This window comes from Anomaloglossus baeobatrachus, chromosome 1, assembly GCF_048569485.1.
Source record: "Anomaloglossus baeobatrachus isolate aAnoBae1 chromosome 1, aAnoBae1.hap1, whole genome shotgun sequence".
Taxonomy (NCBI): Eukaryota; Metazoa; Chordata; class Amphibia; order Anura; family Aromobatidae; genus Anomaloglossus; species Anomaloglossus baeobatrachus.
The window spans coordinates 166190995-166208848 of NC_134353.1; the positions used below are offsets into that span (position 1 = coordinate 166190995).

The 17854-nt window shown below is 45.7% G+C and overlaps 1 protein-coding gene across 1 annotated transcript in view; it reads right to left on the reverse strand.

Annotated features, from left to right (window-relative positions):
• Positions 1–17854, reverse strand: part of WDR17 (WD repeat domain 17) — a 148783-nt gene that overhangs the window by 91548 nt on the left and 39381 nt on the right. The window contains 3 exon segments of the mRNA XM_075347191.1: positions 4975–5162; positions 8214–8336; positions 9839–10090. Of these exon segments, the coding sequence (XP_075203306.1) occupies positions 4975–5162; positions 8214–8336; positions 9839–10090 (563 nt within the window).

Sequence of the window (17854 nt, forward strand, 5' to 3'; positions counted from 1 at the left end):
CAGATGACAGCAGACACAGACAGAGCCGCACGATCAGAATGAACTCGGGTGAACTTCACCCGACTTCATTGTCATGCTGCGGCTCTGTCTGTGCCGCGTCCTGATTAGCGGTCACCCGTGAAGGACTCACCGGTGACCGCTAATCCCCTGAGTGACTGAATTAGCAGCCCTCTCTCATACTCACCGATCCCCGATCCCCGGCGCGGCACTGCACGGCATTCACACTGCTCCGGCGGCTTTTACTATTTTGAAAAAGCCGGCCGCTCATTAAACGATCTCATATTCCCTGCTTTCCCCGCCCACAGGCGCCTATGATTGGTTGCAGTGAGACACGCCCCCACGCTGAGTGACAGCTGTCTCACTGCACCCAATCACAGCAGCCGGTGGGCGGGTCTATACTGTGCAGTGAAATAAATAATTAAAAAAAAACGGCGTGCGGTCCCCCCCATTTTAATACCAGCCAGATAAAGCCATACGGCTGAAGGCTGGTATTCTCAGGATGGGGAGCTCCACGTTATGGGGAGCCCCCCCAGCCTAACAATATCAGTCAGCAGCCACCCAGAATTGCCGCATACATTAGATGCGACAGTTCTGGGACAGTACCCGGCTCTTCCCGATTTACCCTGGTGCGTTGGTAAATCGGGGTAATAAGGAGTTAATAGCAGCCCATAGCTGCCACTAAATCCTAGATTAATCATGTCAGGCGTCTCCACGAGATACCTTCCATGATTAATCTGTAGGTTAGAGTAAATAAACACACACACCCGAAAAAATAATTTATTAGAAATAAAAAACATTAACAAATTCCCTGGTTCACCAATTTAATAAGCCCCAAAAAGCCCTCCATGTCCGGCGTAATCCACGGACCTCCAGCGTCGCTTCCAGCTCTGCTGCATGGAGGTGACCGGATCTGCAGAAGACACCGCCGCTCCTGTCAGCTCCACGCAGCAACTGAGGTGAGTAGCGCGATCAGCTGAGCTGTCACTGAGGTCACCCGGTGGCCTCCACTGGATCCAGCGGTGGCCGCGATTAACCTCAGTGACAGCTCAGCTGATCGCGCTACTAACCTCAGTTGCTGCGTGGAGCTGACAGGAGCGGCGGTGTCTTCTGCAGCTCCGGTCACCTTCATGCAGCAGAGCTGGATGCGACGCTGGAGGTCCATGGATTACGCCGGACATGGAAGGTTTTTGGGGCTTATTAAATTGGTGTATCAGGGAATTTGTTAGTGTTTTTTATTTCTAATAAATGATTTTTTCAGGTGTATGTGTGTTTATTTACTGTAACTTACAGATTAATCATGGAAGGTGTCTCGTGGAGACGCCTGACATGATTAATCTAGGATTTAGTGGCAGCTATGGGCATTAACTCCTTATTACCCCGATTTGCCAACGCACCAGGGTAAATCGGGAAGAGCCGGGTACTGTCCTAGAACTGTCGCATCTAATGTATGCGGCAATTCTGGGCGGCTGCTGACTGATATTGTTAGGCTGGGGGGCTTCCCATAATGTGGAGCTCCCCATCCTGAGAATACCAGCCTTCAGCCGTATGGCTTTATCTGGCTGGTATTAAAATTGGGGGGACCGCACGCCGATTTTTTTAATTATTTAATTATTTATTTCACTGCACAGTATAGACCCGCCCACCGGCTGCTGTGATTGGTTGCAGTGAGACAGCTGTCAATCAGCGTGGGGGACTGTCTCACTGCAACCAATCATAGGCGCCGGTGGGCGGGGAAAGCAGGGAATACGAGATTGTTTAATGAGCGGACGGCTTTTTCAAAATAGTAAAAGCCGCCACAGCAGTGTGAATGCCGTGCAGCGCCGCGCCGGGGATCGGGGAACGGTGAGTATGAGAGAGGAGGGGAAAATGACCGACAGACTGTGAGAGAGGGACAGAGATAGTGACGGACCGACAGAGAGAGAATAGAGACCGAGAGGGAGAGACCGACTGACAGAGAATAGTGATTGACAGACATTGTGAGACATCACTCGTTTCCAGTTTTTTAGGAAACATGCGAGAAATGTATGTAGAAAATCGGATGACACTAGGATGGTGTGAGTGCCGTCCCGTGACATCCGATTATTTACACGCTCCCATAGACTTGCATTGGAGAGACTCGCAGTAGAAACTCTCAAAAAAGCAGCATGCTGCGATTTTTTTCTCGGTCCGATTTGGACTGAGAAAAAAATCGCAAATGCAAGCTGAATCATTGACTAACATGTGTCCGATTCCAATGCGAGATTTTCTCGCATTGCTCTACTGCGAGAAACTCGCAAGTGAGAAGCAGCCCTAACTTTTCAACTAGCCAAGGCGTCTTATAAACTAATTGCAACCACTTCTCACCTGCATTGAGAATGGAGGTAGGAAATCTGTTCCACCCACTAAATAGCTGCCACTCACACATGGGATCACCATTATACTCATATAATATTTCAAATGTTATCAAACAATTAATATCCAAATAATTAGTTATAAAAATAATTCATATCATGTCTGATATTCATACCATTCGGTGATCTTGTATTGAGTAAATGAATTCACCATGGATTAGTTTATAAGATGCCTAGGCTAGTTGAAAAGTTACATGCATCGAGAAAGGACACAATGTCCGAAACATGTCTGTGTGTTCACAGACTCTAGGCATCTCGGGGATGTTTGTGCTTTGAATTTGTTTTTACCCTTCTTGCATTGGCGATTATAATAAATTTCGCCTTACAACATAGCCTATGACGCTCTCGGGGTCCAGACGTGTGAGTGTGCAAAATTTTGTGGCTGTAGCTGCGACGGTGCAGATGCCAATCCCGGACATACACACACATACATACATCTATATATATAATTGCCTTATTCTGTCTGTCTGTCTTGCTCCAAAATTCTGTCCTTACTGCGACAAGCGTCTCATTGACCGCTCGCCTCACCTCCGCCCCCCCCGCACGGATTGGCCGCTCGCCTCGGCTCCGCCTACCCGCACGGATTGGCCGCTTGCCAAGGCTCCGCCCCCTCACACGGATTGGCCTCTCGCCCCGGCCCCCTGCACGCATTGGCAACTCGGCCACGCCCCGCCCCCTCACACATTGCACGCTCGCTCTGGCCCCGCCCCCCGCACCGACATGGAGCCCCGACACGGAGCCCCGACTCCCAGGTGAGTGCTGTACCCCCGGGAGCCCACATCAGCGTACGCCGGCAACCCAGCCGACACATACCCTCGCATTGCTGGGGTTGCCGGCGTACGCTGGTGTGGGCTCCCGTGCGAGCGGGGGGCGGGGTACGCTGGTAACCATGGTACACATCGAGTAATATTGTGTAGCATGGTTACCAGCGTACACCGGCTCCCAGGTGAGCGCATCAAGGTCCTGCAGCGGCGGAACACACACACACGCACACACATAACAACAGACACACACACACACATCAGATCACACTCACTCTCACACACACCTCACACACACATCAGATCGCATCCACACACTCACAACTTCCAGTGATATCGTTTGCTTCTCGGCGGCGATACTGTGCGTGCAGTGACCTTCCAGGACCTGCCAGAAGATCACATGGCCAGAAGCATGTGGTATCTCCGGATGTTGTGAGTGTGAGCGCGTATGTGCAATATCGTCAATGTGTGTGTATGCGATCGGGTGTGTGCGTGTATGGGGATGGAGCACGATGGGGAATGCGCAGCATGGAAGATGGAGCACGTTTGGGAGTGCGCAGCATGGGGGATGGAGCACGTTTGGGAGTGCGCAGCATGGGGGATGGAGCACGTTTGGGAGTGCGCAGCATGGGGGATGGAGCACGATGGGGAATGCGCAGCATGGGGGATGGAGCACGATGGGGAGTGCGCAGCATGGGGGGTGAAGCATGTTTGGGAGTGCGCAGCATGGGGGATGGAGCACTTTGGGAGTGCGCAGCATGGGGGATGGAGCACGATGGGGAATGCGCAGCACCCGGGATGGAGCACGATGGGGAGTGCACAGCATGGGGGATGGAGCACAATGGGGAGTGCGCAGCATGGGGATGGAGCACGTTTGGGAGTGCGCAGCATGGGGGATGGAGCACGATGGGGAATGCGCAGCATGGGGGATGGAGCACGATGGGGAGTGCGCAGCATGGGGGCTGGAGCACGATGGGGAGTGCGCAGCATGGGGGATGGAGCACGATGGGGGGTGCGCAGCATGGGGGATGGAGCACGATGGGGGGTGCGCAGCATGGGGGATGGAGCACGATGGGGGGTGCGCAGCATGGGGGATGGAGCACGATGGGGGGTGCGCAGCATGGGGGATGGAGCACGATGGGGGGTACACACCTCCCCCCAAAACACACTCACACACCGCCACACACGCACTGCAGAACACACCACACACACACTGGGAACCACAAACACCGCCCTACACAGACACCCACACACACAGACAACGCCGCACACACACAACACCCAACACACAAACACCGCGGCACACACAAATATACGCACATACCGCACAACACACACATTGCACAAAACATACCTCCCACCAAAACACACACACACCCCACACCCACACAAACCGCGCAACACACACACACAACGCTACAGACACACAGCGCTCCACAAACAACGCAACACACACAACGCAACACACAAACAACACCGCTCTCACCCCAAGCCACACCCAGACAACACCCAGAACATGTACAGCGCCCTACACAAACACTTGGTAACTACACACAACATCTATATATATATATATATATATATATTTAACAAAAATCATACATTAACTACACAATACGTAAATTCTAGAATACCCGATGCGTAGAATCGGGCCACCTTCTAGTACATACATACACATATACACACATTCAGCTTTATATATTAGATATATAAAGAACTCTGTATTTTCTGACATCTCCACAGAAAACTATTAATCTGATTCGGGATTTTGCAGCTGGTGTTAATGGATTATTAATGATGGAGAATGATGGGGTGATACATACCAGATCCCTTAGGAAATCCCATTTCTTGGCACCCATATCATAAAGCCCCACTCCTCCATCCATGAAGCAACAGACGGCGTGACCCGGAGGTAATGAGAAGGCTTGGTTCTGTGTTAGAGTGGGAGGAGGTACAGCCTCACTGGTGGATGATATGTAATGGTTTTTCGTAGGGGATTGTGCTAAAAATGCTCATAAGAAAAAAACAGCATTTATGTCAGTATAACATAATAGTACAATATCTGTAAATTGTATTGATGGAGATTCAAAAGCAATAGTTATTCTTATTAGAGATGAGTGAATTTGAACAGTTTGCAGAATGTATTTAACATAAAATGCCTGATAACATTTTACACATTGCAGAAGATTGTAGCATTAAGAGAACGCTCATAATGACAACATGACCACGCGGGTTTCATCACATTACTTTGCAGCCATCACATCACATGGTACAGCACAGCCTATCTGGAGCAACTCCACTATATCATAACAGCCTGTATAAAAGCAGAGGCAGGGAATGCAGCAGCCATTTTGAGGAAAATCTGGATAGTGAGAGGACGTCACAGCTCACAACTTAGCAATATAAATACTGAAAGAAAGTCATAAAACACTGAACAAATTGTACAGATAGTGTGTGACAGCACAGCCGTGAAGAGCACTTACCATCCATTTACTCATAGCCTTATATCTGGAGGTCACTTTGTCTATACAAAGAGTTTGATAGAGGCTTGATACAGTCCGAGGAGACCTCGGAGTATCATGCGTGTCTTTTGAAGCCAAATTAAGACTACAGTAATATTTGAAGAAAAGTTAAGTGAAACTGTTGAATGATTCATTCATGCTTAATACCTATATCACTTATCAGAAATTCTCTTTTAGTGCATAAGAATTTGGGAAGTGATATAATAGTATTGTAGATACATTACACACTAATGATACTACTATATACACTGACAAAATCTATCGAGCACCATTGTCATTAGCCTCCAGAGATCTGTGCAATACTCAACAGCTAGGAAAGGGGCTCAGGCATGATCACTTGGTAGTCATTCTCACAAATAAGGAGAGTGGAAATCACAGCTATGCTTCACAATGGACCAGTTAGAAGGGGATAGCAGATGTTTTTTTCCTTTGAAAAGAATGTAAGTTTGAAAGGCCACAAATAGAGGGGTTTTTATGCATGCATGAATAATTGAACGATTCTCCTCAGTGTTTTTGATCAGATTTTAATTAATGTTTGATCGGTGTGTCAGTTTTAGGCCTCGCTCCCACTAGTGTATAAATAATCGCTCTGATACTCATCTCGAAAACTGGGACAAGTGTCATGCGTATGTTATTGCATATGACATGTGAGTGCTATGTGAGTGTGCGATTTTTTTTTCTCTCCTAACATCCGTATACAATGTGTTTTTAACATCAGAATGCTCTATGTACATTTTTGCTAGTTGTCAGAAATAATAAGGCAATCAAATCTAAACATATAGATAGATGATGATGATAGATAGATAGGTATCCTGCAACTATACAGTGTGTCCACCCATATCCTGTCCACCGCCATTAACTTGAGAATGGCGGCAGCTATAGGCATAAAAGTGGTGTCTAGGTATAGTAAAGTAGCCATGCGCTACGCAATGAAACCACCTATAGCGCCACCTGATGGAAAACAACAGAGTTAGCATTTTTATCTTGAAAATGGAACGAGATAGAGAAAAAAAGTGAATTAAAAAATTGTAGGGCATCATCAATTCAATACGAATTGACACCTTGCATACAGAAATGCTATGATATGAAACCAATGACCCCCCCAAAACATTGAATGCTGGTCACGCATATGGCGCTCATTTAACTTTGATGCTCAAAGTGGCCACCATCAGCTGCAATGCACATCTGGACTCTAGACAGCATATTGTATCTTGCTGCACATTGTGCAATATGGGAGGTGACACGTTTGCACAAGCATCTGTGATACGTCGTCGTAGGTCCTGCAATGTTGGTGGAGGGGTCGCATACACCTGCTGTTTGATGTGACCTCACAGAAAGAAGTCCAATGGGGTCAGGTCAGGTGAGCGTGGAGGCCACTCCACACAGTCACCATAGCCAATGACTTGTAGGAAGGTCTCCATGAGGTATCGCTTCACGTAGCAGCCTTGTGAGTTTTACACTTTCTGATCATAGCATTTCTGTATGCAAGGTGTTGATTCGAATTGAATTGATGATACCCTACAACTTTGTAATTCACTTTTTTTCTTTATCTCATTCCGTTTTCCAGATAAAAATGCTAACTCCGTTGTTTTCCACCAGGTGGCACAATAGGTGGTTTCATTGCGTAGCGCATGGATACTTTACTATACCTAGACATTACTTCTATGCCTATAGTTGCCGCCGTTCTTAAGTTAATGGCGGTGGACAGGATATGGTGGACACACTGTATAATATCCCAACCCCCCTACATGTTATGTACCCTTTAGTACATTTTTGTTTTTTTTGGATACTGGTTATCTGATGCACGCTGTCCAATCCCAGAGCAGCATGAATCAGATCATGGTTGCACAATTGCAGCCAGGTGTATTTGACTCTGAAATGCAAAGCAAACTATGTGAATAAGAAATAAAATAAACTGTAAAGATCTGGGAACCATAGGCCGAGACCAGACTAATCTGGCACTGCCCTTGGCCGGCTCTTCCCAGCACCGCTCCAGGAGACTGGCAGGTCTCTACCTTGCGTGTACATAAAAAGAGACCTCTTAATTGCCTCTATCACCGAATCTTTAAAGCTTATTTTCTCGGAAGTGCCAGAGCAATTTGGAGAAAACAATACCGGGCTGCAATCATTCAACCATGCTCTCGGTCATGCTGCCCGTGGTTTGAGTGCATTAATCAGATGACAAGTTCCTCTAATATCGGTGTTTGTCGGCAGCACATCGCACCCCGTGTAATCAGGAATATGATGAAATAATGAAGCTGAATGCAAGCAAAATATTAATGGTGGTTCGGCCCCAGACAGTGTAAATGATTCCTCGATAATGCAGCTAAAGTAGCGCCGATCAGCGAGCTATGCTGTTGGTCAGCGCTGATTTTTTGTTCTTACTTGCAGGCATTGCTCCATGTAAGTCACATATTTTGGTTATACAATAATCTGCTGCTACAGTTAGTCTTTACTCGTTTCACCTCTACCGGATAATACAATGCATTCAATAAGGAATGTTCTAGAAACAATCAGAGACAGATTCTTTCTGTACTCACTTTTCTTCTTCGGAGGGGAGTTGAGGACATGTAATGCGTGGAAGCCAGTTTTCTTCAATTTAAAGTTATCTATAGGAGTTGTCTTAGAGACATTCCATACCCGTAACACACCGACCTGGGAATCTGAGCACATTGGCACACTTTTATATCTCAGTCCTCGCACATATCAGACACAGCACATAGGAGAGAACTTTGGAAATGTTAGTAACGAATGCGGCACAATCATGAATATTGTAACGTTCCAATGTACACTGTTTTATATCGTATCAGCAGGAAGGGTTAATGACAACTGACATTCAATTATTGCTTTTCTGGTGAAATAAGTACATTTATTATAATTCATAATACAAGATTATGGTAAACATGGCAGTATTGGCTGGAAAAAAAAAAAGACGGGAACAGGCAGTCGGGGTTGTGCCACCATAATGTCTTTCTGTCACACAAGGTCTGTTCTGCAGACACGTCTTATTGAAGGTCTAGTTAGTTAGTGATTGGGCGCATTTAAAGTAAATGAATGAATAAATAAATAAAAGTCCTGGATATATCCTTTCACTTGTTCCATTACTGAGGTTGTAATTAAAATAAAATGATTACAAAACAGATGCATGTTCCTCTTTATACCTATTATTAGGAAATCAGTTTCTCATGCTAAACTCCAGCTATGGCCTGAGTCACACTTGCGAGTGCCTTGCGTGTAACTCGCACGAGTATCTCACTGAATCACCCGGCATGGCTGCACACTCTCCGGACAGGAGCGTCTCAGCTGCATAGAGATACATGCAATCTACCTGCTCCTGTCAGGAGAGCATGCGGCCGTGCCAGGTGATTCAATGAGATACTCGCGCGAGATACACGCAAGGCACTCGCAAGACTCCGGCCTATAAAGAAGCTGCAGGTAGTCTATATGTCTGATTGTCAATTAATTAAAGCAGCAAGTGATGATCAACGGTTTATAGATGGCAACAGATTTTATTTATCCACTGCAGCCTGAAGTAAAACCTTAAAATGTTACAAAATAATAAGCAACATATTTCTGGGGAAATTAGAGTAAAGAAAAACGTAGCCACCCATAGAATGCTCTAACAACAGAGAGGTGTAGGGTCTATAAATCCACCTAGATAAAAATCTTGTGCTTTGATTACAAAGTAATCAGAATAAAGCCTCCTTCAGATGTGCGCATAAAATACGTACATGAAAAGGTCCGGTATTGGTGTGATCAGTGTTTTCCATCAGGGTGTCATCAGTGTGTCAGGGTGTCATTAGGGTGCCATCAGTGTGCCATTAGGGTGTTATCAGTGTGCCATCAGGGTGTCATCAGTGTGCCATTAGGGTGTCTTCAGTGTGCCATCAGGGTGTCTTCAGTTTCTTTAGGGTGTCATTAGTGTGCCATCAGGGTGTCGTCAGTGTGCCATCAGTGTACCGTCAGGGTGCCATCAGTGTGCCATCAGGGTGTCATCAGTGTGCTGTCGGGGTGTCATCAGGGTGTCATTAGTGTGCCTTCAGTATGTCATCAGGGTATCATCAGGATGCCGTCAGTGTGTCATTAGTGTGTCATCAGGTACACAGTGACAGAGAAATGAATAAAATTCATTTCATAAACTGAAATCTGTTTCTAAAAAACGTACCTCCTGTTATGAACATGCCTGGTGCGGTGGGAACCCAGGCCAAGCACTGGACGGACGCAGCCGCACTGGGAAAGCTGAATGTGGTGATGCAGGATAGAGACTCCGAGTCAACTAATCGGATCCCATTGTGGAGATTGGCGACCAGCAGGTAATCTGTGGAAAGTGGATCCCATTCTAATGCTGTAACTGGATCTTCTTCATCTGTTCCTTCCAGGGACTCAGGTCTTAAAACGTGTTTTTGACTCTTACAACCTTGAAAAGCGGTAAAAAAGGGAACACTAAGACACGCAGACCCAAATGGGATTGTAAATGTGGTCTGACAGTAAGGCCACGAGCACACGTTGAGTATTCGGTGAGTTTTTTTTTACCTCAGTATTTATAAGCCAAAACCAGGAGTAGGTAAAAAATACAGAAATGGTGGCCGTGTTTCTATTCTACTTTTCCTCTGATTGTTGCACTATTTGAGGTAAAAACTCACCAAATACTCAGTGTGTGCACGTGGCCTACAAGAGGTCAACAGAATTGGTTTTAATTACATTGAACAGGATCTTCACATTCTTCTGACATGTACGATGTATAATTACTTGCAATTTCTATAAAAGAACAATTTTAGACTATTTTGTGGTAGAATTTTGTATTACACCGCTCCTCTGTGATTCCTGCTGGAAAATGCAGGTCAATATGGCGGATCCGTACAGAGAGATAGCCAAGGGGTGTCATCCTGAGATAGCATGTATATGCCATCACTACATGTAGGACCTATATGTTTAAAGCAAATGTATCACCAGAAAAAAAATAATTTTTTTAAATAGCTTTTATTTTTTTTGTGGGACAAGTTGTAGTTTTGAATGACGCCGATCAATTCACCATATAATGTATGTAAGAAAAACATTCTAAGTGAGGTATTGTAAATGAGTGACAAAAACCACAGTTTTCCTATGTTTGTATGTAGTAAAAATAAACTAGTAATATTATTCTGCAGGTCAGTACAATCAAGGTGATAGCAAATTTAAAAAACAGCTTTCTAAAAAAAAAAAAAAACAACCATTTGTCTGTATCTGAACTCTAGTCATCATTTTGGGGTACATATGCTGTTTTGATTACTTTTTATAGCATCTTTGGGAGTATCAAATGCAAAGATGTCATTTTGGTGTTTGTTTTCCTGTTGTCGTTTACTGCACTGTTTTTAGTTTCGGACATCGCCCTTTATGGCCGCAATGATTCCAAATCTGGTTATTTTTTGTAATTCTTAGTTTTTGATCTGGGAAAAGGGGAATGATTTAAACTTCTCTACATTTGTTTTACTATTTTTACAACACCCTATAAACTGCTATACTATACCTGATGTTCTCCTATGAAGCCATAGGGAGAGCTTCATATGACTAACCCCTTAAGGACGAAGCCAGTTTTGTACTTAATGCCCAGGCCATTTTTTGCAATTTTGACCAGTGTCACTTTATAAGGTTATAACTCTGGAACGCTTCAATGGATCCTGGTGATTCTGAGATTGTTTTTTCGTGACATATTGGGCTTCGTATTAGAGGTAAATTTAGGATGATATTTTTTTATTTTATTTGTGAAAAAATCTGAAATTTGACAAAAAAATTAAAAATTGTGCAATTTTCAAACTTTTAATTTTTATGCCCATAAACCAGAGAGTTATGTCACACAAAATAGTTAATAAATAACATTTCCCACTTGTCTACTTTAGATCAACGCAATTTTTGAAACAACATTTTTTGGGGTTAGGAAGTTAGAAGGGTTCAAAGTTCATCAGCAATTTCCCATTTTTTCAACAAAATTTACAAAACCATTTTTTTAGGGACCACATCCCATTTGAAGTGACTTTGAGAGGCCTAGGTGACAGAAAATACCCAAAAGTGACACAATTCTAAAACCTGCACCCCTCAAGGTACTCAAAACCACATCCAAGAAGTTTATTAACCCTTCAGGTGCTTCACGGGAACTACAGTAATGTGGAATGAAAAAAAATAAAAATTAACATTTTACCTAAAAATGTTGCTTTAGCACTAATTTTCTTACTTTTTCAAGAGGTAACACCAAAAATTGGACCTCACACTTTGTTACCCACTTTCTTATGAGCGCGCTGATACCCCACATGTGGTCAGAAACCTTTGTTTGGGTAAATGGGAGGGCTTGGAATGAAAGGAGCAATATTTGAATTTTGGAAAGCAAAGTTGGCTGAAACAGATTGCGGGCACCATGTTGCATTTACAGATCCCCTAAGGTACCTAAACAGCAGGAACCCCCCTCAAGTGACCCCATTTTGGAAACTAGACCCCTTAAGGCTTCTATCGAGAGGTATAGTGAGCATTTTGAACCCACAGGTACTTCACAGATTTTGATAACGTTACGTTGTCATATTGAAAATTGTCATTATTTTCTCAAAAATGTTGCTTTAGCATCAATTCTCTCACTTTTTCAAGAGGCAATTCCAAAAATTTGACCCAAATGTTTGTTACCCACTTTTTTATGAGCGCGGTGATACCTCACATGTGGTCTAAAACCTTTGTATGGACAAATGGGAGGGTTTGGAACGAAAGGAGCAATATTTGAATTTTGGAAAGGAAATTTGGCTGAAAAGATTGCGGGCACCATGTCGCATTTGGAGGACCCCTAAGGTACGTAAACAGCAAAAAAACACCGCAAGTGACCCCATATTGGAAACTAGGCCTCTCAAGGAATTTATCTAGATGTTTGGTGAGTACCCTGAACCCCCAGGTGCTTCACAGAAGTGTATAACGTTGAGCCATGAAAATAAAAAAATAAAATTTTACCTCTAAATTGTTACTTCAACCAGGTAGCTTTTTTTCACAAGGGTAACAGGAAAAAAATCACCATGAAATTTATTGTGCAATTTCTCCTGAGTTTGGTGATATCTTATATGTGGTGGAAATCAACTGTTTGGGCACACGGCAGGTCTTGGAAGAGAAGGAGTGCAATTTGACTGCAAAATTGGCTGGAATCAATAGCGGACACCATGTTGCATTAGGAGAGCCCCTGAGGTGCCTAAGCAGTGGAGGTCCCCCACAAGTGACCCCATTCTGGAAAATAGACCCCTCAAGGAATTTATCTAGATATTTGGTGAGTACTCTGAACCCCCAGGTGCTTCACAGAAGTTTATAATGTTGAGCTGTGAAAATAAAAAAAATACATTTTTACCACAAAATTGTTACTTCAACCAGATAGCTTTTTTTTTAACAAGAGTAAGGGTACGCTCACACGAGCGTGAAAATCGGACGAGTGCAATGCGAGAAATTCTCGCATTGCACTCTGACCAATGTTAGGCAATGAGGTTGAGCTGTTGGTCAGCTTTTCTCGCATCCAGATTCTGGATGCGAGAAAAGCGGCAGCATGCTGCGTTTTGCTGCTACCGCCGTATCTCTCGCACCCATTCAAGTGAATGGATGCGAGAGATACATCGGACTGCACTCGGATGTTATCCCAGTGCAGTGCGATATACGCACAGGCTGACAGTGGAGGAGATGGGAGGATTAACCCCTCCCTCTCCTCCGCAGCGCCTGCACTCAGCTTCACAGCTGTGACCCGATCGCAAGATCGGGTTACAGTCGCATGACACCCGGCTCACGCTCGCAACAGAGCCTGAGCCAGGGGACATTAGCATATCGCATCCGATGCTCTCGCATCGGATGCCATACGCTCGTGTGAGTCCAGCCTAAAAGGAAAAAAAAGGAGCATAAAATTTATTGTGCAATTTCTCCTGAGTATGCTGATACCTTATGTGTGGTGGAAATCAACTGTTTGGGTGCACAGCAGGGCTCGGAAGGGAAAAAGGGCCAATTGACTGAACATTTGGCTGGAATAATTAGTGGACGCTATGTCGCATTTGGAAAGCCCCTAAAGTGCCTAAACAGTGGAGGTCCCCCACAAGTGACCCCATTCTAGAAACAAGACACCTCAAGGCTTTTATCTAGGTGTATATTGAGCATTTTGAATCCACGAATACTTCACAGAATTTGATAAGCTTAGGTTGCCATATTGAAAATTTTCATTTTTTTCACAAAAATGTTTCTTTAGCATCACATTCCTCACTTTTTCAAGAGGCAACAACAAATCATGGACCCCACAGGTTGTTATCCAATTTCTTGTAAGCGCAGGGATACCCCACATGTGGCCAAAAACCTCTGTTTGGATTAATGGGAGGGCTTGGAATGGAAGGAGCACCATTTGAATTTTGGAAAAGTTGAAATAAATTGCGCGCACCCTGTCACATTAGCAGGGCCTCTTGGGTACCTATACATTAGAAATCCCCCACAAGTGACTCCATTTTGGAAACTGGACCCCTCAAGGATTTTATTCAGGAGTATAGTAAGCATTTTGAATCCACAGGTACTTCACAAAAATGTTGCTGTGCAACAAATTTCTCACTGTTAGGCTATATGCGCACGTTGCGTAAATACATGCCGTTACGCTGCGCTTTGTAGCGCAGCGTAACTGCATGCGTCCTGCGTCCCCTGCACAGTCAATGGAGATTGTGAAGGGCCGTGCGCACGTGGCGTCTTGGAGCGCAGCGCTTCGGCTGCTGCCCGAAGCGCTGCGTTCTAAGAAGTGACATGTCACTTCTTCCGTGCGCTTTGCTGGCAGCTCCTGCTCTGTCTATGGCAGGAGTTGCAGGCAGAGTGCATGGAATCGGCTTTTTTTTTTTCTCTACGGACATTTTCTGCAGCGATTTGAAGCACACGTGTGCTCTTCAGATCGCTGCAGAAATTTCTGCAGGGCTAGTACGCAACGTGCGCACATAGCCTTAGGCTATGTGGCCATGATCCAGCGACACGGCGTCTAGTACACAGTGCCAGCCTTCCTGCAGAGATGTGAGTGTTGTCCATGGGAGAACGCAGCTGCCCATGCCCACGATTTGGGTTCAGGCTGCTGTGGACTTTAGCTCTATTCTACCTGCAGAGAGCACTCTTGTCTCCGCAGCATAAATTGACATGCTGAGGCTCGGGAAGCTGCGCCACAGGTCGGTTTATGCTGCGGAGAAAAGAAGCACAGTGTGCATGGGATTTCTAAAAATCCTTCCACTGTGCTTCTACTGCACAACGCAGCGTTATGGATGCAGGGAAAACACTCTGCGCCTAAAACGCTGCAAACCCTGATTGTGGGCACATAGCCTAAAATGCTACAAAGGATGAATGGATAGATGTCAAACATATATAACGTCCCACCCCCTGCATGTTCTAAGCTGGCGCCCTTTAGTGCCTTTCATGTGGCACTAAAGGGTGCCTAGCCTTGTATTTAGCCCAAAAAGAAAAAAAATAATTAAAATAAATGACGTGGGGTCCCCCCTATTTTTGATAGCCAGCTAGGGTAAAGCAGACAGCAGTAGCCTGCAAACCACAGCTGACAGCTTCACCTTGGCTGGTGATCAATTTGGAGGGCTCCCCAAGCTGTTTTTTTTTAATTATTTATAAATAAATAAATAATTAAAAAAAAAAACAAAAAACATAGGGTCCCCCCGAATTAGATCACCAGCCAAGGTGAAGCTGACAGCTGGGGTCTGGTATTCTCAGGGTGGGAAGAGCCATGGTTATTGGACTCTTCCCAGCCTAAAAATAGCAGGCCGCAACTGCCCCAGAAGTGGCGCATCCATTAGATGCGCCAATCCTGGCGCTTCGCCCCAGCTCATCCCGCGCCCTGGTGCGGTGGCAAACGGGGTAATAAATGGGGTTGATACCAGATGTGTAATGTCACCTGGCATCAAGCCCAGCAATTAGTGATGTCACGGCGTCTATTTGATACCAGACATAACTAATTGACAGTAATAAAAAAAAAGTTGACAACAAAAAAAAATTTATTTGAAAAAACACTCCCCAAAAACATTCCCTCTTTTGGCCAATTTATTGAAGAAAAAAAAAAAATCGGGTCCCTGCTGTAATCCATTGTGAAAGTCCCGCGGCGATTCTTGACCTTCTAGAATATGGGGGGCACGTTCAGGGAACGTGTCCCCCATTTTCTAGGAGTGCAGACCCTCCATTTGAGGAGAGTGGGTGCAAAGAATTTGCACCCACTCTCCCCGGGTCACAGCTGCAGACTCCGTGCAGCAGCAGCAGCAGCAGCAGCCAGCGTCTCTGACACAGGAAGCTGACAGCCGCGCTCTGCAGTGTAACCGGCGTGCACTGTGTAGGAGGAGGGGGCCGCGGGGGATCAGAGCTGACAGGTACGGGGGACACCGGGGAACACCGGGGTGGGAATAGGGGGTGACCTGGCAGGGCCTGGGGAGAAGGTTTCTGTCGTATGTGTCATAGCACATGCGACAGAAACCATAGGAAAGGGGAAATGCGGCCGGCGCGCTGCTGTGCGCGCCGGTATGTGCGGCGCCATGTTGGATTTTCGGGAGGAAGGGGGGGTGGGGGGACACTTTGGCGACACCGGGGGACCGGAGAGGACCGGGGGATTAGATTTATCTCCCATCTGACATGTTTGTTTATGCCAGATGGGAGATAAATGATTTTTTACCGGCGCGGTCATTTACTGTAACCTGATCATCGGTATACGGTGTATACCGGTCATCAGGTGAGCGGGGACCGGAAAAACCGGCCAGAATCATGATCTCCAGGGTCTCTGCTACCCCCGGCAGCTGAGACCCCGGAAATTTTCTGACTCTGGGGGGCGCTAGACCCTTTTTTCCGACCGCCGTTAAAAAGCGGCGGATCGGAAGAAGTACCCTAATTTGTCGCCGTTAAAAGGCGTATCGGCGGTCGTTAAGGGGCTAAAGCCCCCTTTACACGCAACGACATCACTAACAAGATGTCGTTGGGGTCACGGAATTCGTTAGCGATCGCTCGTACATGTCACACGCAACGACGTTGTTGCGTGTGACATGTACGAGCGATCGCTAACGATCAAAAATGCTCACCTTATCGTTGATCGTTGACACGTCATTCATTTCCACAAAACCATTGCTGTTGCAGGACACAGGTTGTTCGTCATTCCTGAGGCAGCACACATTGCTACGTGTGACACCCCGGGAACGACGAACAGCAACGTACCTGCGTCTTGCCGGCAACGAGGTGGGCGTGACTTTCATTCGGCTGCTCTCCGCCCCTCCGCTTCTATTGGACGCCGGGCGTGTGATGTCGCTGTGATGCCGCACGAACCGCCCCCTTTAGAAAGGAGGTTGTTCGCAGGCCACAGCGACGTCGCTAGGAAGGTAACTCCGTGTGACGGGTCCTAGTGATATTGTGCGCCACGGGCAGCGATTTGCCCGTGATGCACAAACGATGGGGGCGGGTGCTTTCATGAGCGACATCGCTAGCGATGTCGCTGTGTTTAAAGCAGCCTTAAGACTGCAGCTCCGGGGGCCTTCAGCAGGCAACATAATTGCATGGTAACACCATGGGGGATGGGGGAGCATCCGATGGGATTGTCAAACAAGCCATTTTATTGCCACTGTCAGTAACTGATTGCAGTTTTTAAATTGTAAAAACAGCCGCTATGAAAGCTAGCTCTGGTCACTGCTGTTAGAAGCAGATGCTGGCTATGTAACTCAGCCAGCATATGCCCTGTATGAAACTGATGGACCTGACCCGGGATGAAAACATATGGCATAGGTTATCATAAAAGCCTGATTTAAAGTGTGTGCCTGCACCTAGCTCCTCCCTCCTCCATAGAATCTCATGAGCACCAACTGTCAGCTTCTATCTCAGTATTGGGAAAGTCTATATTCACTGAGAACATTGAGAATGAAGATTTGTCTGATAAGAGATATTACAAAGGTTCTTATTTTCATGTGTAGTATTTTATGAGACAAAAAAAATATAAAAATGACAGTTACTCTGTTGGTTATTTTTTGATGGTTTGGGATGGGATTCTAAAGGCCCTGTCACACACAGAGATAAATCTTTGGCAGATCTGTGGTTGCAGTGAAATCATGGACATATTGTTCCATTTGTACACAGCCACAAACCTGGCACTGATTGTCCACAATTTCACTGCAACCACAGATCTGCCGCAGATTTATCTCTGTGTGTGACA